Source organism: Equus quagga, chromosome 22, assembly GCF_021613505.1.
Source record: "Equus quagga isolate Etosha38 chromosome 22, UCLA_HA_Equagga_1.0, whole genome shotgun sequence".
In the NCBI taxonomy this organism is placed as follows: domain Eukaryota; kingdom Metazoa; phylum Chordata; class Mammalia; order Perissodactyla; family Equidae; genus Equus; species Equus quagga.
In genome coordinates this window covers 19358719-19380795 of record NC_060288.1, presented here as the reverse complement: position 1 = coordinate 19380795, position 22077 = coordinate 19358719, and the positions used below count along the sequence as shown (strand labels likewise).

The 22077-nt window shown below is 39.4% G+C and overlaps 1 protein-coding gene across 12 annotated transcripts in view; it reads left to right on the top strand.

Annotated features, from left to right (window-relative positions):
- Positions 1 to 22077, top strand: part of MTUS1 (microtubule associated scaffold protein 1) — a 145478-nt gene that overhangs the window by 98428 nt on the left and 24973 nt on the right. For 9 of the 12 annotated variants that reach the window (XM_046648585.1, XM_046648581.1, XM_046648584.1 and 6 more), the window contains 3 exons: positions 5650 to 5742; positions 12570 to 12784; positions 20529 to 20595. In XM_046648585.1, the coding sequence (XP_046504541.1) occupies positions 5650 to 5742; positions 12570 to 12784; positions 20529 to 20595 (375 nt within the window). The remainder of the gene's footprint in view (positions 1 to 5649; positions 5743 to 12569; positions 12785 to 20528; positions 20596 to 22077) is intronic. The other 3 variants (XM_046648591.1, XM_046648589.1, XM_046648586.1) reach the window with 1 other exon arrangement.

Sequence of the window (22077 nt, the reverse complement as noted above, 5' to 3'; positions counted from 1 at the left end):
CCCCCTGAAGGGTTTTATATTTGATCTTTGCCACCAGCCTTTCCCCTGCTTCCAGACTGTCTTTCACATTGCAGGATTAATTCAGTCATTTCATAAGCAAATATTTCTTAGACACGTACTATGAGCCAGGCCCACTGCTGGATGCTGAAAATATAGCCAGGACTAAGTCACAGATGGCCCCCGCCTTCACACAAGGCCCACAGCGTAAGTGAGGGAGACATCGTACAACATCAAGTAATCATGGTGGAGCATGGACTAGGAGCCCAGGTGAGGCTAACTTGACCCAGGTCTTCCAGAAATGCCGTTTAAGCTGGGAGCTCCAGATATGTAGAATTAGCCAAGAAACAAACAGTTTTCCAGGCAGAGCAAACAACGTGTGAAAGCCTGGAGGTGAGGGCGAGCATGGCTCCTTCAAGGAAATGAAAGCATTTTAATATGTCTGAGCATCAAATGTGGAGCGAGAGGCGTTAGCCATAAGCATGGTGAGTATGGGGACCCAGACAGAACAGGCCCTTTCATGGAACCCTTACACAGGGCACCGTGCACTTTAGTACATTGTCATCGCGTGGTGCCCGTTGACAGTGTGTTGTCAGATCCAGGATGTAAGTTCCTCTGTAAAGATGAGCAAGAAGAGAAAGAGAGTGAATTTGCCAGCGTTTTGAGTGATGTTGCAGGATGTCGAGCACGGGTGAAGATCTCAGCATCAGGGAAGGGCTAACATCATCTAAGTCCAGAAGTGATTTCTCTGACTCGCCAAACTTCTGGCGATAGTCTCTCTTGCCAATGTATTCAGCTCAGTTTATTTCAGAATTTTGCCTCCACATATTAGTTCCAATTTTATAATGAGTCAGGGGAGGGAAAAAGAATCTTCTAAGTAGAAATACTCTTTGCCACCAGTTTTATTAGAATTCAGTTTTTCTGTGTAGCTGAAGATACCTGTGTTATTATGAACAGTGCCATTTTGAACCTCAAAGAGTGAATGTTCTCTCTCTGATTCAGGTGAAGGCAATTCATTGCACTAAGAAATAGGATTCTTTCTGCTGAGCTCGTGAGAGTAAAAGCAATTACTATAGCAAAGGAGAGGGGTGTACGTACCTATATATTGAGGAAGGACGGCAGAAGTATTATCAATAGAACAAAATATTTTCATTTACTTAAAGCTGCACTAAAGAGAACCATTTTGACTAGATATTTGATAAGAGTGAGACAGAATGTGAACAAATTTGTTTAATTAGTCACCAAATTATGTTCTTCTGTTTGGTATTCATTTCTGAGATTGTCCAGTGGAACTGCTTTTAGCCGCAGTTTGTTAAGACGGCTTAACTAAGAAGTAGCTTATTGGTCTCACCTAAGGAGAAGCAGCTCTGATGATGTTCAGGTGGCTCAGCAATGTCAGCATCAGCATCTCTGCTATTTTCCCAGCCCTTTTCTCATGACAGTTGCTTCATGATCTCACAATGGCTGCTCCAGGGAGGGGAAAAATATAGGGAAGGGGTGGTACCAAGTCACCACAGCTTACATCTCATTGGCTACATCTCAATCACATGGCCATCTCTGCCTGCAAGGGAGGCTGGGAAATTGAGTGTTTGACTTCTCCAGTCTCAGTAGTACATGCAGGTAACAGAGGGGTTAGGGCCTTGTTTACAGTATCTGCCACTGAGTAGGCGAAACTGTTACTTCTCAAAATACTGAGATATTGGCTGCTTATAAATAAGAAGAGTAGACCATTTAACAAGTTGAATCTCTCAACAGACCTTGTTGCTTTTTCTCTTTTACGATGTGGATGTTTTTTGGTAATGATTATGTATTTTGTAATTATTTCAGTTAAACACTTTCAAGTCATCCTGTTATTTGGACATATAGATTAATATTTGATTTTGATCTCTTAAATGAATTAACTTTCAGTTATAATGCTTCCATTGAGAAAGAATGTTCTCAACTTTAAATGTGGCTTTTATGTATTTAAAATGTGTTAGCAAAAGATTAATATTTTGTTAGTAGTGTGTTGATGGTTCTATTCATGCATTGTTAAGGTGAGGCAAAATAAACTTCAATTTCTCCTGTCTTTCTCTCTCACACTAAAAAAATATAGAAGCCAATAAAGCCATTTTAGAAAGCTTCCATAAAAAAATAATATTAGAATTTGTATGTAAAAAGTTAAGAACTTCAATCATTTGTCAAATACAAAAGACATCAAAAGGACCAAATTCAAGAATAACAGATGAGAGATGTGGCCTTCTAGAATGTCTTTGTCATCTTACTGTGAATCCACATTCTTCTTTTTGGCTTCCTTGAGAGCAGTCTTGAAGATTTGCTGGCCTCTTGCCACACTGATAAGCATTTACTAAGAACTGGTATTGCGAATGGCATTATGCTAAAAATGTTTTGTCATAGACTGATATTAAGCTCCTCTACCTATGGCCCTCTTATAGCTACAGCTTTGCTATGACATTAAAATGTGCCCTTTCATAGTTACAGCAGTTTATTTAAGAAGACAGTGACATGTTAAATGACTTTTCACTTATAATAGATAATATTTTGATAAGCTTTTCAAAGTTAAATGTTGATGGGGCCACCCAGTGGTGTAGTGGTTAAGTTTGTGTACTCTGCTTTGGCGGCCCACAGGTTCGGATCCCAGGCGCAGACCTAGCAATGCTCATCAAGCCATGCTGTGGCAGCATCCCACATAAAATAGAGGAAGATTCTTACAGGTGTTAGCTCAGAGCCAATCTTCCTCACCAAAAAAAAAAAAAAAGGGTTGGATGTTGAAAGAGAGAGTACATCTTAATCTCACAAGTTGCAGATAGCTAAAGTTTTACTGCACTAAACTGTGTTTTAATGTAGTATCTATTTTCACACACCTTCACATGGAGAGTAAACCATACATTATAGTTTGGGGCTGGATTCAGGATGAGAAGTAGAGCAGTGTTTCTCATCAGGAGAAACTGGAGGAATGTGGCAAGCAGTATCCAGTAAAGACTTATTTAATTAGAACAATTGAAATACTCTGGTCAATTGAGTTTTGGTTAATAGAGAATCACCCTATAAATGAAATAATGTAGACTGATACATTTTGTTAGCCCTAAAGCATGTTTTAGAGCTAAAAATATTTCATTAATAATATATGCACATTACTTGTTAGGTTGAAAAAGAAAGTGTGGTTTTAAATGTTTCCAGTATTGCACATCATTTTTCTGTGTTTGGTTTAGGTGATACTCTGGGTTATTTTAGCACATGAGGATCCTTTTTATAAACAGCAGCAATTATTATAGCTCTGGCGAAATTTAAGACTAATAGAGCTTTCTTTTGGGTGACAGACTTGCCTTTTTCCTATTGGTCTCTGGTGACCTGAATTTTGGGCACCTCTCCTATTGCTTTTCTTTAATTGATGAGTATTTTGAGAATGACGTTCCCCCCCCCCCTTTTTTTTTCTGCTTTTTATCCCCAAATTCCCCTAGTACATAGCTGTATATTTTTTAGTTGTGGGTCCTTCTAGTTGTGGTATGTGGGACGCTGCCTCAGCATGACCCGATGAGCGGCGCCATGTCTATGCCCAGGGTCCAAATCAGCAAAACCCTGGGCCACCAAAGGGGAGCGTGCGAACTTAACCACTCGGCCACGGGGCCAGCCCTCCCCTTTTATTGATTGTTTGTGTTATAGAAATTCCTAATGTTGAATTTTTAATTGGCTATTTTAATTTTTGTTTCTACTTTAAGATAGCCTGTTGTCTTTCATACCCAATAAAGAGATTTTTGACCCACTTTGGTGCATTTTGGGGATTGTTTTCCCTACTCAGGTGTTAAATCCGCATGTGCCTTGATTTCCCCATGCTGCTTTGCTGGGGGCCCTGTTTGACAAAGAACATGGTTACAACGTGGCTGCGATGGTTAGGGGCACGTCTGTGGCTGTGGAGCACTGCCCACAGGACATGGCTTCATTGGCACCATGGTGACGTCACTTGAGCTGGCCAGCTCAAGATGGAAAAGTCACAGAAGAGGCAGCAGTGACAATTCTAGAATAGTAGGTGCTGTGAGGGGGACGTGTAGACTTTTCTTGTTTTGGAATCAGTTCCTGGTGGTGACAGAATATTATTCTTGGTACTGTCGTCTTCCATGTGTTAAACTAAAAAGGACACCTTGTCGATGCACGTCGTCCTTGCTGAAAACAAAAACACTGCTTGGTATAGCAGGCTTTGTGATGGTGAGCACTTTTTTTGGTACCTATTAATTGATTAAGTCAAAATGATCATTAAAACAAAAACAACAAAAGTCCACATGAAGGCTAGTATTTAATATTTTAAGTAATTTGTTTAATAATAAAGGGAAAAAAGCCGGGATCCGGTGGCGTCTATCTTGTGAAACAGCACCTTGTCCACATCAGTGGGAACTTGGTGGATATGTTTTCTGTCTTGTGCTCTGAGAAAAGACCTATCCATTTTGCGCATGCACGGTTTGAACAAGTATAATAAAAGATACTCGTTTCATAATTTAAGTTGAAATAAAAATTCAGACTTTTCCTCTACTAAAATTCATATTCTTAATGAAATTTTTGTTAGATTAGAATAAAAATATTTTTGGGGCTGGCCCGGTGGCACAGCGGTTAAGTGCGCACATTCTGCTTCTCGGTGGCCCGGGGTTCGCCAGTTCGGATCCCAGGTGCGGACATGGCACCGCTTGGCAAGCCATGCTGTCGTAGGCGTCCCACGTATAAAGTAGAAGAAGATGGTCATGGATCTTAGCTCAGGGCCAATCTTCCTCAGCAAAAAGAGGAGGATTGGCAGTAGTTAGATCAGAGCTAATCTTCCTCAAAAAAATAAATAAATAAAAATAAAAATATTTTCAGTATCATTGGAATTTTTACTATCACAGGCCTAAAATTGTATTACTCACAATTTTTTGTTGCGTTCCATTTTTGTAGTATGTTTTTTTCAGTCCTGAAACAAATCCATAAACTTAACATATTAAGGTAGACTTCAGATTATTTAGAAAGCCAACAAATTGAGGGAGATAATACTGTCTTAAAAGTATTTCTGAATGTAATGAATTTCTATTAACTTTTCTTTGTAGTTAGTAGTCCATTTTAAGAACATGAGAAATCAGCTTTTTTCCTGCCAGCTACGTGGAAAATGTTCAAGGTCAAGTTTGGGTTGTTTTTTCAAGAAAAATTGTGTAAGCATGATTATCTTGAAACAGGAGTTTTGAATATGAATATGCCTTCTATTCTGTAATCTACTTTTAAAATTAAAAAAAAGTAAAACCCTTTTCCATATAAGCCGTTGCAACAAATTCTAACGATATGGTAATGTGAAATTTAAATGCTTAGGTGTCTTAATGTCCCTCCCCCACCGAAAGAAATGACGTGGGTAATTTTAAAAGTCTTAAACACTATTTTGTTGAACTTGAAATGTTCTGTATTAAGTAAATGCCATACCTACCTAGAATAGGAAAGTACTGTGTGTACCTCCTAAATTATTATTACTATGAACTCTTTTCAAATAAATAATGAAAGGAACACTAAAAATGTTTATATAAATTTATACTAGTAATATGAATAATTTTTTTAAATGCCTGAATAAGATTGTACAGATTACTGTGGGTTTGCTCTTCAGTTGATACAACTACAAAGTGTGTGTTAATACTCTTGTGTTAGGGGCAGTATTCAGGACAACGGGAATAAGGAGCTCCTTGCTCCTCAGGAAAATGACATGGCAGACAGTTAAATCTGGAAAGCGTTATGGAGCAGGTGAGTTAAGAATAGACTCTTTTTGGAGACTCAAGAGCAGGGTGTTAGAGAATGTCATAGCACCTTCCTCACCACACCGCACTCCTCCCCTCCCTCTGCCCTCACTCTCATTCTCACATGCTAAGCTACCCGTCTCTGTGTTACTTCCTAACTGGGAACTTGTGACTTGTCCTGGATTCCCCTTGATCTGACTGGTCACCAGTTCCTCCTGTTGTGCCTCATAAATGCATTGATGTTTTCCTGCCTGTCATCACTGCCACTGACCCATGAGTTTCTCCTCGTGGGCCTCCCTCAGGACCTCCCTACATATGCCCTCAGATCTTCCTTGACAGTGCCTCCAGCCTCGTTCTGTGCCCCCTACAAGATAAAACCTTGTATGGCACACATGCTGTCGCCCTGCTTATGCTTCCAGCCGCTCCATCTTACCGTCACTGCAGGAGTCCTGACCTTGTTGTCAGCACAGGCTACCAGGGCACCAGGGGCCTCCCATACCTCGCTGCCTTTGCGTTTGCTGGCATCTTCTGCTTATCTTTCTGCTGAATGTGCAAATGTCCATCCAAACTCTGCCTCTAGAACTCTTTCTTGACTACTCCAGATCTAGCTGTTTCTCCACCTGTACTCTCACCACAATGTGTACATAATTCTATCTAATAATCAAGTCGTGTTGCCGTTATTGCTTTGTTTCCTTGGACTATTCCAGGGTAAATACCCGTCATCAAATGCTGAGGAAACACTGACAGAGAGAACTTGTGTAGAGAGAGGTGTCCTTCCTAAGGGTTTTAGATGTGTAGGTTCAGATTAAGGCAGAAAGAAGGGAGTCGGTTGTCGATCCAGGCTGCTGGTAGAGACTTCGAGAACCCTCACCAGCCCGCTAGTTCATTACCTACATTTTATTAACATTAGTTTCAATGCAGTAGGTGGCAGAAGGCACATTCCACCCAGTGGCCGTCACCTTCACACACGTAGGTGGACATGTGAGTGGAACAGGAAGAGATTCAGCGGAGACCCTTGGTGTCTTCATGCACCCCTGTCCACCAGCACCCCCTTCTCCATGCCTCCACTGCCCCTCAAGACACCAGGGCAGACCCACCCACTCCCACAACAAAGCCATCATGGGGGATTTTGACACATACTTGGCGAGTGAATGAATGGCTCAATAGGTATACAAAAACTAGGCAAAATTATTTACCAAATACCGTGTATACTTTTGTGTTTCATGGAAGCCAAGGCAACTCTCCTAGTAGGTCTTGTCTCTTATTATTTGATTTTAATATTTGGAAAGCCAGCCGATTCAGTAAATGGCTTATTTGGTCTTAGGATGGATGTGTCCTCAGCAGCCAGTAGCTTAGTCCACATCTCAATGGTGAAGTCTTCCTCTCGGAATTGTGTTTAGCCTTGAAATGGGGGGTCTATATACCTCAGTGACTTGAGCCTGAAAAACAGGCCTCTTCCCCTTTACCCAGCTACTTTCTTTAAGAAAATGAATAGATTTATTAGGCTAGTTTTAAATTTTGTTAACTTGCAGTTTCTGAGTAGAAGGAAAAAAGATAGCAAACAGCGTTATCCAGCTGTTTTTCAAGGGAGCAAATGTCTTGGATTCAGGACTTGTGTTTTCCTGGAGGAGGTTTCAGTTTCAATAGAGTGCATCCCAGGAAGGTTGGATCAGACATGATAGTGGTGATTATCTTGTTGACAGACATCTAAATCTATGGAGAAGGTTCTGATTTTCTAATTTTAAGGTTTCTGATTAAATAGATCCTGTTAGTATAATAAACAAAATATTTTAAACTTTTAAATACAGCTGCATTATCAAATGGTAACCTGTTAATAAAGGGAATAGAAAGGCAAAGTTTGGTTCATATTACGCTAATTTGGTTCAAATCCCAGTAAGATTCAGAGACACTGTTGTTCTTTAGTATCATGAAGTACCCTATTTATGAGCATTAGGGCTCTGAGCATCACTGGAGATTTTTGCATCATCTCTGATCTTCAGTTGAGCCAGGAGTGAGGAGGGAAGGAAGGACACGCAAACTGGGTCATCAGCTACCATGTGGTACAATTTTGTCCTTAGGGAGCACAGTATATGGAGCGGAAGATTGAGGTCACAACATGATTTTCCAGCTCTAGGTAGAGGACAGTCTTTGCTTTTTGCACTTCTGTTAAAATTTGAAGCTACATACTCCTAGAAGAGTAACATGTCAATGTTTTCTTTCTTCCTTAAATGCAAATATATTCTGAGCATTTACATATGACAAACCTGTGTTATTTCCCTTCTTGTCTAGATTCCCCAAGGAAGAAACACGGATTGACTGTTTTCTTGATGGTTAAGTGTTAAAGATTTCAGTGCTCAGAATTCATTGTAACCACCTTGAAAAAGCAATACTACCTTTTAATTTTGAATAGGCAATATATTAACCCCATAATTAAAAAGTATTAAAAAAAATGCATTAGAACACTTTGTATCTGTCTGGTTCCTATTCCCTTCTCTGAACAGGTAAACATTGTTAGTACTTTTATATGTATTATGCTATAATTTTGTTGTGCATTTAGAAGCAAAGAAGAAAATATGGTCTTATAGTCCTATCGTCTTTATACAACAGGGCATATTGTCTACATTGCTCTTTAATATGCTTTGTTCATTTACCACAGAGAGCTTCCTAGTTCTGTCTTATGGCTGTGGTATTCTACTGTATAAATGTACTGTAAATGTATTGAACCAGTCCTCTGCTTATGAGCATTTGGGTTTTTTTTTCTTTTTCGTTTTTCTTTGCAAACAAGTTTGCAATGAAAATCTTTTTCTGTAGCTGTCATTTTACACCCCTCTAGGATTCATAATAGGATAAACTCTTGCTTACCAGCTATGAATTCAACAGTTTGTGCTAAGGTGTGTTAGAGAAGGCTTGGTACAAAGCTCTTGTGTGCTTAAACTGAGCATGTGACATTATGCAGACAGACATGACCAGAGTCAGGTTTTAAATGTTTGAATGAGATTCTCAGTGGGTAGGATTGGAAACTGCATCATGATGTCCAGATCTGACGATTTCTGTCACTACCTGAGGCAGAGCAGTGTTTGTGTTCTGGGCATGATGTTTGCGTTTTCACGACTGGACACTTAGGAATGGATGCTGCTTCTCTCATTAGATGGAGTTAAGACCCTAACATTTAACTTCCGCCAAAGGTGAAACAGCACAAATGGAAAAGCAGCTAAGAACCAGGAGCCCTGCACGGTTGGAATGCGTCCAACTGGGACAGTTGATAAGACAAGATAAGATAGCCAGAGCTACTTAAGTTCATTCTGGGGTGATCTTAGCAGCACTCTTAATAGAGTGTTGGGTCCTAGGGAATTTTCTAAATTTTCAAAGAATATATACCCCCTGACCCAGTTAACAGTTCCAAAATATGGAGAATAGGACTTTTATAGGCACAAATGCCATTTTGTGATCAAAAGCGAAAGCAACCAAAATATAATAAAGGAAATGTATAGATACCAGTCTCACTCGTGGACCTAAGCCACCTGAATCCTCAGCAACAAGCGAGGGAGTAGTTGCTACTATTGCACTGACGTATCTGAAACAATTAAGTTTCTCTCAGGGACTGGGGGATGGAGGAAATTGGTGAAGGGGGTCAAAAGGTACAAACTTCCGGTTATAAAATAAATAAGTCCTGGGGATGTAATGTATTGGATGGTGACTATATTTAACAATACTGTGTTACATATTTGAAAGTTGCTAAGAGAATAGATCTTAAAAGTTTGCATCACAAAAAAAAAATTGTAACTGTGTAGTGACAGATGTTAACTAGACTTCTTGGGATCGTTTTGCAATATGTACAAATGTCGCATCATGTTGCAGACCTGAAACTAGTATCCTGTTATATGTCAGTTATACCTCAACAAAGTTACATTTCAGATGGTAAAAATAAGTAAATAAAAATGAAAAGTTTGCCTCAGGAAATTGCAGCCACTGTGGCATGAGAAAAGCCTTTAACCAAGTTTATCAAATAAAAATAAAAGCCAGGAAAAAATCATAATGGTTTCAGAGGCCTAATAAGGAGTCAGCAAAATCCAGCTCTTATTTTTGAAACACTTAAGAAAAAGTATTGACAGATTCTTAACGATGTAGGTATTTTATTTTAAAACCTATTATGTCCATTGAGAAAACAGTAGCGTTAATCTCCTTAAATAAAAAAAAAGATAAGGCTCTCTTTCTATCTTTAAAATGTTAGAAATGGAATTAACCATTCAATAAGAAAAACAGATCTAAAGGAAAGTACTCTGTATACATATAATCAAGGAATTTAGACAAACAGTAGCAAAAACTGTCAGTAGAGTTTTAAGGTAAATTCAAGAAATCTTGATAATACAGTGAAAAAAATTTAGTTTACAAAGAAAACATCCATTTACAAACATGCTTAGCTCTTGCCTGACTTTGGTATAAGAGATCATTTGAAAGAAAATATTAAGTTTAGTGCTATAAAAGGAGCATTCTGTATTCTGAATTCTGTGTAGTGTGAAAAACAATGTTTAATAAGTTAATTTAGATTTATTTCCTTATGAAATAACTTAGTAGAACCTGACCAGTTAATACTAAAGTTCATGTGAAAGACTTAGGTAGGCAAATATCTTAAAGATTTTTCCAAAAATATTCATATAAAAGATTCACCTCTCAGATTTTAATTATAACCTAACAGTTTTAAAACTCTGATATTGTGTTAAATAATAAAATTAAGAAATTTAGCATGGAAAGTCTAGAAAGAGAATCAAACATTGTTAAGGATTCAAGAAGTGATAAACTCAAAGCAAGGTATCAATAAATACATGAATATTTCAGTAAGTATTGGTAGGACGTGTGACAATAATCTCAGTCAGGAAAATTAACTTATAGCTGCATAAATTGTAGTAAACTCTAGATGGCCAAAGAGTTAAAAGATGTTTTTTGCTGTTCTGTTTGTACGTATAAAATTATATAAAACACTATTAAAGCATAGATATTCACATGTAGATTTATTGAAATGAAGAGCTATCAGATAATGGGCTTGAATATTAAGATTATTGCATAAATGTTTACTTTTAGTTATGTAATGCATTGTGTCTCCACCCCATTTCTACTTTCTAATATGGGTGGGAACAGTAGGCACTTGGCACCAGAGGCCTGGGTTCTGACTTTGAGTCTGTCCCATAGAAGCTGTCTACGCCTGGGCAAGGCCCTTCACATCCTGGAACGTTTACTGGGAGGATCAAGGAGAGGGACAGTGAGAACATTATGACCATAAAACGCTACACTTACTGTATGTTATGTGACTATATATAATTCTAAGAACGTCTCAGGAAGTGACATAAAAGGAATACTAATCAGATATTTTGACAAACTGTAAAATATTTAGATTATTTTCCATTAACATATGACTATAAAGTTGTTCGCCCTTGAAGCCTTTAATGTTATGACTATAAACTTGGTTGCCTTCTCCATCTGCTTTGGAAGTGGTAATTATTGCTAATTAACTCTTAATGACTACTAATCAAGACCAATGGGCAAATACTTTCCCCTTCTCTTTAAGTATTTTTGAAACACAATAGATATTTCAGTCATTCTAGAACTGAGAATTGTCAAGTATTAATACAAATATGAGTTGTTTAACCATGGAAAGCAACCACAGAAAATGAGAGCCTTTTTTCCTTTTTTTACTTAAAGAGTATATTGAGTGTTTTTTACCATTGGTTCCTGGAACATGAATACTGAGGTTTCTTTATTTTCCTTCAAAAAATCACTGTAGTTTTCCTCCCCCTGAAAAATTAGATAATTGCTGTTTATAAAATTGTCTTGCGTTTGTTTGTTACCACAGAATGTGGATGCCACAGAGAGTGCGTATGAGAATAAGGAAACAGTCACTTTTTTAGTTTCTTGTGTCTTTTTTTTTCAGATTTAGATTTGTTTTGATTCTTTGGCCTACTTATTTCCAGAAGCTAAGCAGCTTATTTCCTGTTTTTCCAATTCTGTTTGATATTTAAAGTGACTGAGACATTTGGAATGGTTCCAAAGCTGAACAGTTTTTCATTTAAAATAAAGTGGAGTAATTCACAGAAAGTGAACAATCACTTAACGTGGCATCTTAGATGGATCTGGAGTATTAGCATGGGCTTTAAAAAAATATTTAAGCCATTATTACTACTTGAAGAGGGGAGAAGACAACAAAGCTTGTGTTTGCTAGAAAACAGAATAATATAGTCAGGAGTCTGATACTCAAGGGACTTCAAGATCAGGACCCAAATGTAAGTAGATTTTCAATGTACATGATGATTTATTAGAGATTAGGAAATGCCTCGTCTGCAGTATAAATCTTTGTAATGACCAGGCCATCAGCAGGAAAAGGACAGGAAGTTTGTAGAAAAGGTATGAGAAGAGGGAAAGGCATTTAAAATCCAATCGTTTGTGTTTTTCTTTCGGCATATGTGATCAGAATACAGAGTCAGAGTACTCGTCACAGAGGGGTTTCTGTACCATTTTACCTAGAAAATTAGGAACTATGGAATCAACATTATTTTGCACACAATTTTCATGTTTCTGGATTGCTAAATCTGTTTGTTTCATGTTCATAATTCTCTGCCCCACATAAATCTTTTAATGTCAGAGTTAAAGCCATTGTCTGTGTTTATGAATTCCAAACATCTGGCTATTTGACGGATTCCCATTCTCATCCATATGCGTTCCTTATGTAAACAGAACTTAAATGCATTTCTGCGGCTCATCTAGTGGTTTTTGAACCCAGATGGTAATGATTATAAAAATTAAAATCACATATCTTACTACCTATGTTAATTCCTTTTGCAGTTGAAAAGGGCAGGCAGAAGAGTCCCAGAAGTTTATGTATCCAGACACAGACGTCTCCAGATGCACTGTCCTCTGAAAAAACGCTTGAGCTGGCTCGGTATAAAACAAAATGCGAAAACCAAAGTGGATTTATCCTGCGGCTCAAGCAGCTGCTTTCCTGCGGTAATACCAAGTTGGAGGCATTAACCGTCGTGATTCAGCACCTACTGTCTGAGGTGAGGATGTGCCCTTCTGAACAGTCTTCTCACTGAGGTGGGGGCTGGGGGCAGTGGCGGCGGGCAGTGCTCCTGCTCTTGTGAATATCTCTACATTAATGATCGGTAAAATCAGATAGAATTCATCCAATTATGCTTTTGTCAACTCACTTGATACCTGAGTCACTCTCTGGAAATTTGGCATTGAAATGTTTCTTAGTACTTCCTTTTTTGCCTCTAGAGTCTCTTTGTTAGACCAACAACAGCGAAAAAGTAATTGCCTGTTTTATTTCTATATGCCTCCAGACTATATTAGCATTAACATTTTTAAGTTAATTTTTGTCTCCCTATGTGCAGCTTTCTATATCACACTTAGTTTAATGCTTTGGCAAATGAGGTTGATTATATTTATGGGTCAAAGAACGTTTCTGAGCTAACTCCTAGTATTGGTCTGGGGACTTTCCAGAAGTTCCATCCATTCCTGAAAGAGTTTGTGGTACGGTAAACTTAAAACAGTTTCCTTTGCTTACTACCTCTTCCCTGATATTCTACAAGGATGTTCATTCAGGAACTAGTTAAAATTCATTGAGAAAACCAAGTTTCTGTGAACATATGCTACTGGCATAGCAGCAGAAGCTACAGTTGCCTACAGGGAAACAATGGGGTGAGACTATAACTTAGCTCTTTAGATATTTTTTAATCAGAGTTTTAAAGATGGGCGTACGTGACATCTCAAGAAGAAAACTGTTGGATTTGCTTATTCTGTAGTTCCGTGCCGTCCAAAAACCTATATATTCATTTCCTGCACAGGCTGCTACGATGGGATTGCTGTCTGGGGTGGGACAGTTGGAGGTAAACGAGACTGGTCTGTGCCTTTGATGAGCTACCAAGCTCTAGTAGACAGTTTAGACTGATAGTTGATGAACATTTTACGGCTTTATCCAAATATATTTTTTTGGTGAGGAAGATGGAGACATTTACCTAGTTTTTAAATTACAGTGGTATTCAGTATTTTTGTTTCTCTTGAATACATAAGGAGGGAATTTGAGAGTTGGTTTCTATAACCAAGTGAGCTAAATTGGAAGCCACATAATATCAAATGTAGGAAACAACTAGTCTGTCTGTTTAGTTTTACTATATCTAGCCTAACAACCCCACGTCCAACCCTTTTCTCTCCCTTATCTCCCCACGAACTTGATCATCATCATGTCCTGTGCACTCTCACCCACAGTGTTTCTCCCCTTCGTCCCCTCTTTTCCATTCCTGCCGATGCGAACCTTGTTCAGACCCTGGATAACTGTCCACTGGATGATGATGGTAACTTCGTAGGCAACCTTCAGGCTTGCGGTGTCTCCCCTATAACCCATCCAAGCACTGCTGGCAGAGTCATCTTGCCAAAGCATTCCACTCTGATTGAAACCTTCACTGGTTCTCCGTCGTCCACAGCTGGTCTGTCCAGCAGTGTGGCCAACGGCCTGATGAAGCTCTTGAGCATTTGAAGTGCGGTGAGCTTAATTGAAATAGGCAGTAAATGTAAAATACACGTGGATTTTGAAGATAGTACGAAAGAAAGGATGGAAAATATCTCGTTGATTTTTCTATTGTCTATGTGTTGAAATAATATTTTGGATATACTGGGTTAAATAAAATATTAAAATTTAATCTTTTAAACCTTTTTAAAGTGTGGCTACTAGGAAATTAAAATTATGTACATGGTTCATACTATATTTCTTTTGGATGACTCTGGTATATAACTTGGAATATAAGACACTCTCTAGTTTGGCACCAACAGCCCTTTGTAACCTTACCTTCACTGCCTATATGTTCCAGCTGTATAATTAGGGAGGCAGAGGAGAAATGAAAGGAATTTAACATTTGTTGAATATATAATAAATACCAGACATTCTTGCTTATTATTAAATCTTATCCAAAAAACACAATTTGGAATTTACAAATAAGAAAATTGAGGCATAGAGCTGTTCAGTAACTTGATTCTCAACAGACAGCTAGTAAGAGGAGGACCAGGACTTGAAGCCGGGTCTAGGACAGTATGAACTCAAAATCCCCTGTAAACTTCCTGTGCTTTTTCATCCTTTGTTCAAATCCCATTACTAGGCTACCGCCTTTCTCCCTAAAACCCATGTGTTCAGGTCTTTCTTATAGTAGCATCACATCCTTACCTGCATTTCATTTACATGGATTCGTTAGACAACCAACCAAAAGTGAAAGACCCGAATTGAATAGATCAGGCGGTCCTGCCTTCCGTGCCCCCTCAGTGAGCAAAGGCCCGGGAGTGGATGTGAGATGAAAGACAGGAGTCCTTCCTTCAGCCGCGTGCTCAGTCCCTAAATACCTCGTATGGCAGGAACATTCTACACTCCACGTGATCCTCATGTTTAAAGATACCGTCTTCCCATACAGCCTGACCCCTAAACACAAGCCAAACACTTGATCAGGTGCACACTTGGAGAAAGAGTAGATTCAACCCTAGAGGAAAAAATCTCATGGGGTTGGATGTACTGAGAGGTGCTTTATCAGTCCACAGCAGGGCAAACTCCTGATGAGTTTCAGGGATGCTTTTACTGTATGTGAATTTCATCTTACGCTTAATTTAGGTCCAAATGCACATGTGATTGTGATTCCACAGAATTTCTCAAAATTCAGCTCAAAAACTCCCTCTTCTATGAAGACTTTTCCTGGTCCTTTTAACTCTATGTTCTGTCTATCCTCTGGATTCTAGGAGCGCATATTTCTCTGTCACTCTCTACCTTATATTACAGTTAACCATTTAGTGCTTATTTTTGCTTTTTAAGTAAAACTCACTGATGCTAGGATCTACTATCTAGTTCTTTCTTAGGAAACTGCCCCAGCAGTTATGGCAGTGCCTTATACGTAATAGACTCAGAGTGTTTATCTGGGTGAACAAATGGCCGTATAGAGAGGATGGTATCCCAGATGTAAGATGAACATATAAAGTCTTTATGTAAATGTCCTTTGCTCTTTTCCAGCTCTTTATAATCAATCAGCAAATGTTTACGGATTGCCTAATGTGTGCAGGGCACTGTTATAAAACAGTTGCAAAGGAAAGACATAACCAGGGGAAAAGTTAAGCAATTTCTTAAACAATTTTTTCTTAACCCTTTGGTTCTCTCATACCCATTACAGAAGTGATTGAGTGATAGATATGTAGATTGATCTATATATACATATATATCTTGTTATTGCTAACTTTTTCTAAATGGTTTCAGAGCATTAGATTATGGGTAAAAATGGTTGATTATAGGGAATCCTGAGTCTATCACCTATCCTTTTCTTGCAAGTCTATTTAATCACTACAACTTTCCCACTTTAGCGGCAGACATAATTTGTCACATAGCAGAAGTTCTAATAAATGTCTCATGAATCTAGAAACTAATACCACACTTTCTATCTCTCTACTGTTAGTTTTAGTTTGTTCCAACTCTTGGTTTATCCTTGCGTAGTTGTACAATATTCTGTACAGACAGCCAAAGTGAAGGAGTCTGTGAACTCCTCATAAAAAGGCTATGAGTGAGTTTCTAGGTAAACCTGAACAGGACCAAGGTCACCCCCAACCCCTGCCAACCTCTGTGTATTCAGTGTGCCTCCAGTTCTGTTTTTGCAAGCAGACTTTAACCTAAAGTAGCACCTAAACAGAGTGAATTTTGAATGACACTAGCAGGCTACTATAAGTAAAAATGTCTCAGAACAAAAAAGTGGACATGATTCATTGTGTAGGTCATGGGGAGGTCAAAGAGAGCACGTATCTGACGTGGCTGTTGTCTGCAAAATCCCCTGTGCTGTTGATGCTCTTCAGTAGCTAGCAAATTCAGGCCACTGATGGGATGACAGCCAGAGCCTAAGTGCCCGCATCCCAGGGACTCCTAATTAAATTATGGCGAATCCATTTTTTTCTTGGAGCACGTCATATATTTAATGCATGAGTATAAAGGCTTTTGTCTATCCACATTCCCACCTCCCTCTTTTTTCACATTATGTGGAATTCTACGTGTTACAATACAAGGAGGATTAAATAAATTTATCTGGACTATAAAGAGTTTATCATCTAAGATGGAAACACTGATAAACGAACAGCTAAATAAAAAGAAACAGGCAATCAGTATCTAAGTGATAAAATGCATTTTATCATCTACAAATAAAGGGTAGGTATCTTAAAGGGCTAGCTACCAGGGAGAGTTGAATAGAAACTAACACTTAGTTTGTGTCTATTATGGTATGGGCACTGGTTGGCGTTTCACAGAGGATGGTATTTTGAAGACCTTGGTTTTTCCATTATCCTGTACTGCTTCCCCTCAGGTGAGGTCATCTGCCTTGAGTGATGACCAAAGAATTGGGCTTGGATGTTTTAGTTCTTTCTAGATCCCAAGTTTCTTGAAGGCAAGAACCATGTCTTAAATTTCTTCCATGTTTTTCCCAGCATCTCGAATGGTGCTTCATTAATTGGTACTGAGTAATAACCTGCTAACCAATTCAAAAGGATAAATGTCCTATCTGGCATTTGGGGGATGGGGATGGTGTCTATGATTGACATTTAGCATTCCCTGAAGGTTAATGTAATGGGTCAGGTAAAGAAGACCAGACATTCCAGAGTATAGAGGTGGACTTGCGTGATGAAAATGACTTGGACAGAAAAGGAGTTAGGAGTCTAAACAGGAGCTGGATGATTGAGGTTCATGGAAGGAGGGTGAAGTTTATTTTTTTATGCACTGAGTGGAAGAGTTTTGTTTGTTTGTTGAGGAAGATTGGCCCTGAGCTAACGTCTGTTGCCAATCTTCCTCTTTTTGATTGAGGAAGATTATCCCTGAGCTGACATTTGTACCAATCTTCCCCTATTTTGTATGTGGGATGCCACAAAAGCATAGCTTGATGAGTGGTGGGTATACAGGTCCACAGCTGGGATCCGAACCCATGAACCCTGGGCTGCCAAAGCAGAGCTCGTGAACTCAACCACTACGCCACCGGGCCTGCCCCAGTAGAAGACTTTTTGAGCAAGGGCATTTATAGGTACAAAGAATATGGAGTAATAATCTAGCAGCCCTCTGCAAGGTAATGTGGAGAGATGCTTTCCATAGTCCAGGAATGGATAAGTGAGGATCAGGACCAGGGTGGGGGTAGCACTAGTAGAAAAATTGAGATGGATTCAAGACCCTTTAGGAAGGAAGAACTGACTGACTTTGGCATAATCCATTTAGACAAAGAAGAGTCAAAGGTGACCTCGTGGTATTCCCGTCACTGTTACTGGGATTGACAGAGCTTGGAAGACGTCCATGGCTTCTGGACCCTGAGGACAGGGAGGTTGAGTGCAGTAGAGTTGGGAGAAATGTCCACGTAGGTCCTGAAATTCCTTGTTCCCAAAATCCCTTTGATAAGCAAAAAGATCATCTGGGATATATTTGTGATAGGACATAAAAGTTTTCTCAAAATTACTCCTGGAAATTATATACCAACTTAATTTCTGGAAAATTATATACCAACTTAATTTATGGAAATTTGGAAAGTGACAACTTCTTGCCAGCTTTTCCCTCTATTAGCAGTTTAGCTGCTCTCGGAAAGAGTGAACTTGAAGCAGGCTCACTGATGTGTCACAGGATAGCTTGTGGGCATCGAGTAAAGCTGTCTTCTGGTTTTCTTGTCACTTTTACTTGAACTAGATTACTGAGCAAACAAAATTAAGATTTAAGTTTATGACTTAAGTATATATCGTATGTATTTTTATTTGACTTTCTTCCAATTTTATCCAGGTTGATTTTTCTCAAACTTTAAGTTCTACATTAGAAAACCCATTATAAGTTCATTTTAAAAAACCTGGACTCATCAATTTGTGATTTTAGGACAGCTTAATACTGCCTTTTGAAAAGCAAGCCTTTAGAATATCATTAAGGCCAAAATATACTCAATGAGAAAGTGTTTCTTAAGTTCTAGCCCCTGCTAACTCTCCATATGACCCAGTGGGTCATTAACTTCCTTAGCTCTTTAGTAAGAGAATGCTACAAAGTAAAAGGTAAAAGTTATAAAATATATCCAATCTCCAACTCAATCAGCATGTCATACTTTTTCTTAAAACACCAGGGGACCATGTTCTAAGCATTCAAATTAAATTCTGCGGGAAACACCATTCGTTTTGTAATGTCATTTTAAATTCTAAGTCCCAGCACACACACTTTCATCGTTCTTCACCTAGTTCATAAGCTCATTTAGTATACAGGTTTTGGAGGACAGGTTTCCCTTTTCTATTAGTAAGTGTGATAATTTAATGACCTCAATTAGAGAAGGGAATGAAAAGGCTCACAAACCTAAAAATAGCTCCATTATCCATCCACACAGAGAAGGTCAGTTTTTCTTTCCACTGTACTAGCAGATATTTAAGTAAGTGGCCATCGATCAGTCTAATGTCTGGCTCTCGTTTTTCATAAATGAAGGGCTGTGGCTTTAAGTAATCGCAGGCTGCCGGTGCCAGAGGCAGAAGCTGCAGCCTCAGCTTCTGTGAGAGAGGCGGCTGAGCAGACGGGAACCTGCAGGACGTGAAGTAAGGCTCACGAGGACCAATGGCACGCCTCCTGATAGAGCTTTGAATGTAGACAGACCTGACTGGTGGGTGGCGTGGCCACCTGTGCACTCCTTGGACGGTGCGGGGGTGGGGGGTGTTGGAGACAGAAGCTGGAAAATGGGCTGCTCCAGCAGCAAAATGTGCCTCTATTCTCCATGTGCAGCAACAAGGGTAATTAGTATTTGTTTATAGTGCTTTTCTGGAAGAATGTCAGGGACTAAGGCAGAGGTTGTCTGGAATGAGAGGGAAATGCTTTGAATGACAAGCAACTCTTGCCTGCAAAGGCTGGTCCCGTGATCTCTGCAATACCGTGACCAAGATGCGGCGGGAGCTCCCCTTGGCTGATCCTAGTGAGGGCATTTTCAGAGAGCTTTGAATTCTGCGTTTTCCTTACTTACACCCTGGTGGTAAGGAATCTGCCTTTTAAGACACTGTATCTAATTACTGTGCTCGTGTACGTGTGTGGATATGTGTGATTGCTATGAGTTGCTGGTAACTTGGAAATTTTTCTTTTTTTTGCAAGATGGATAATTGCTTTTTTAATACTGAAACAGCTGCCTGGTTTGCTTTGGTTCATTTCTCGAACATCTACTTAGAATCATAGCTGATCCAAAATATAATAGTCCTTAAAAAAGAATGTGTAGCTAAGTGAAATTAATTTAATTTTGTCTTTAAAGATTGTTTTTTTCACTGTCGCTTTGTAACTTTGTGTCTTCGTTTTAGAAGTAAAGGATTGGCCTTGGAACTAAACTTTTTTATTTGCAATTATAGGACAAAGTACATATAAGTGCATATGTTTAGGACATTAAATATTTATCTTAAACTGAGTAGACCTTTATTGCCCTTGGAGGAGGAGAATGCATTACGTCTTAAGTACACTATGCATTAGCTGAAAGGTTCCGCGGATCAGCAATGAAACCTGGCTCAAAGTAAATATTTTTAAATGGGCCATTCAGTGCCTCAAACGAGAGTTTCACGAGGACCTGAGAAAAACATGAATTTCCCTAACAACTAAGGGACATCTGTGTTTTTTTAACAACACAAACTGTTCGCCTAAATGATTCATATCTTGTCGTCTCAATTGATTCCGAGGCTCCTGTTCTTGCTGATAACGAATGTGTGCGTTATTGAAAGGGACCCTCTTAAAAACATTAGTAACTTGATGTGTGTTTTCCGCAGCGGGAGGAAGCACTGAAACAGCACAAAACCCTGTCTCAAGAACTTGTTAACCTCCGGGGAGAGCTAGGTAAGAGCTTTTTTTTTAAGTTTTATGGGACAAGGGGAGAATTGGAAAATTTGGTTTTCCTCTCTGCATTGTGGCTGGAGTTGCATGCTGGCAGTTGTTCCCTGCCCCATGCTGGTATCTGTGCAAACACTTACTATCGACCTTTCTTTTGAATCTTGGCAGCTTGACCTCAAGTTCACAGAATTCCTGGCACTGATCTGACTAAGCCTAGCAGAGCTTCTGTTGACCAGAACATTTCTCTTCCTGAAGAAAGGGCCAGAGTGATTTTTGTTATGATGTGGATTCCTGTTAAATAATTCCATCATATTGTTTTCTGAACCACTTTTCATATTAAAGAGTGGTGAGAAATTGCCCTCTCTGATAACAGGAAGTACGTTATACTTCTTTGGGGTGGATTGGGGCAGTGAGTATGAAGTTAGAAGGATGCTGTGTATAGGGGTACCCTGTCTGAAGAAGGCACATTCTGTGCTAATCTTATAGTTTGGGGCTGACGGTGAATAAGGACCCAGTTGCCCAGGAAGCCATGTGCCTCTGATGTCTGTAGCACTCCCCACCCAGTGCTGCTGTTCCCAGGCCGAACTCTATTTGGTTCTTGTCTCTCCTGGAAGAGTCCTCAGGGTTCGTGCAACAGAGACAGCACTGCTCTGCCTGCCTCACCTACGGCGTTGGAGTGAACTGACTGCATTGGGCTCCCCCCATCTGCTGTGGGCAATCAGCCTCCTGCTCAACTGCAGGCAGGTCCGGAGTTGCGCATTGAGAGGCTGAATTCCCTGCCCTCTGCAGTTTTCCACGTATGCTGAGAGTCTGCACTTAAAGTGTGTGTAGGGATCTGTATAAATAACACAAAGGCAACAGCCAGAGACAAAAATTGGGTCTCTCTAGTTCTAGGAGAAACTACTCATATTTTTCTTTGGATGAGACCAGACTTTAAACATTGTCCGTATAATTTGCAGGACTTGAACACTCTTAAGTTTTTTTCCCAGGGCAAAGATCAAATGGCAGGGACTTCTCTCTGCATTACTCTTCTGTTTTCACCTCCCAAAGGGAGGCAGCACCCAACTCCTGGCTGACATCCAGATTCTTAATACCTAGCTGTGCATCGTTTTCTCCTGACCTTTTTGTAGGCTATGGCAATGAAGAACTCCTTATAGAAAAGTAATTTTAAGGCAGATGGAACTTCAGGACCCCAAAGACTTGAGAGTTTTAAGGAAACAGTTGAAGGAAACCACAGCTGAGAAACAGTCCAGCTCTCAGAGACTTTTAAGGCTTCCTGCCATGTTACTGAACTTGACTACTGCCCTTTTGATTACCCAAATGACCACCTTTAATTGGCTTTTGTCTGTGCCTTAAATAATGGAATGGACGTAGAGTTAGATGATCAGGAAAGAGGTCTTTGTGTGTTTCAGAGTTCATTATAACCCAGTGGAAGTGGAGATGAGCCTTGCGGTGGCTCACGTTTCAGCCTCTCCCAAGACAAGGCAG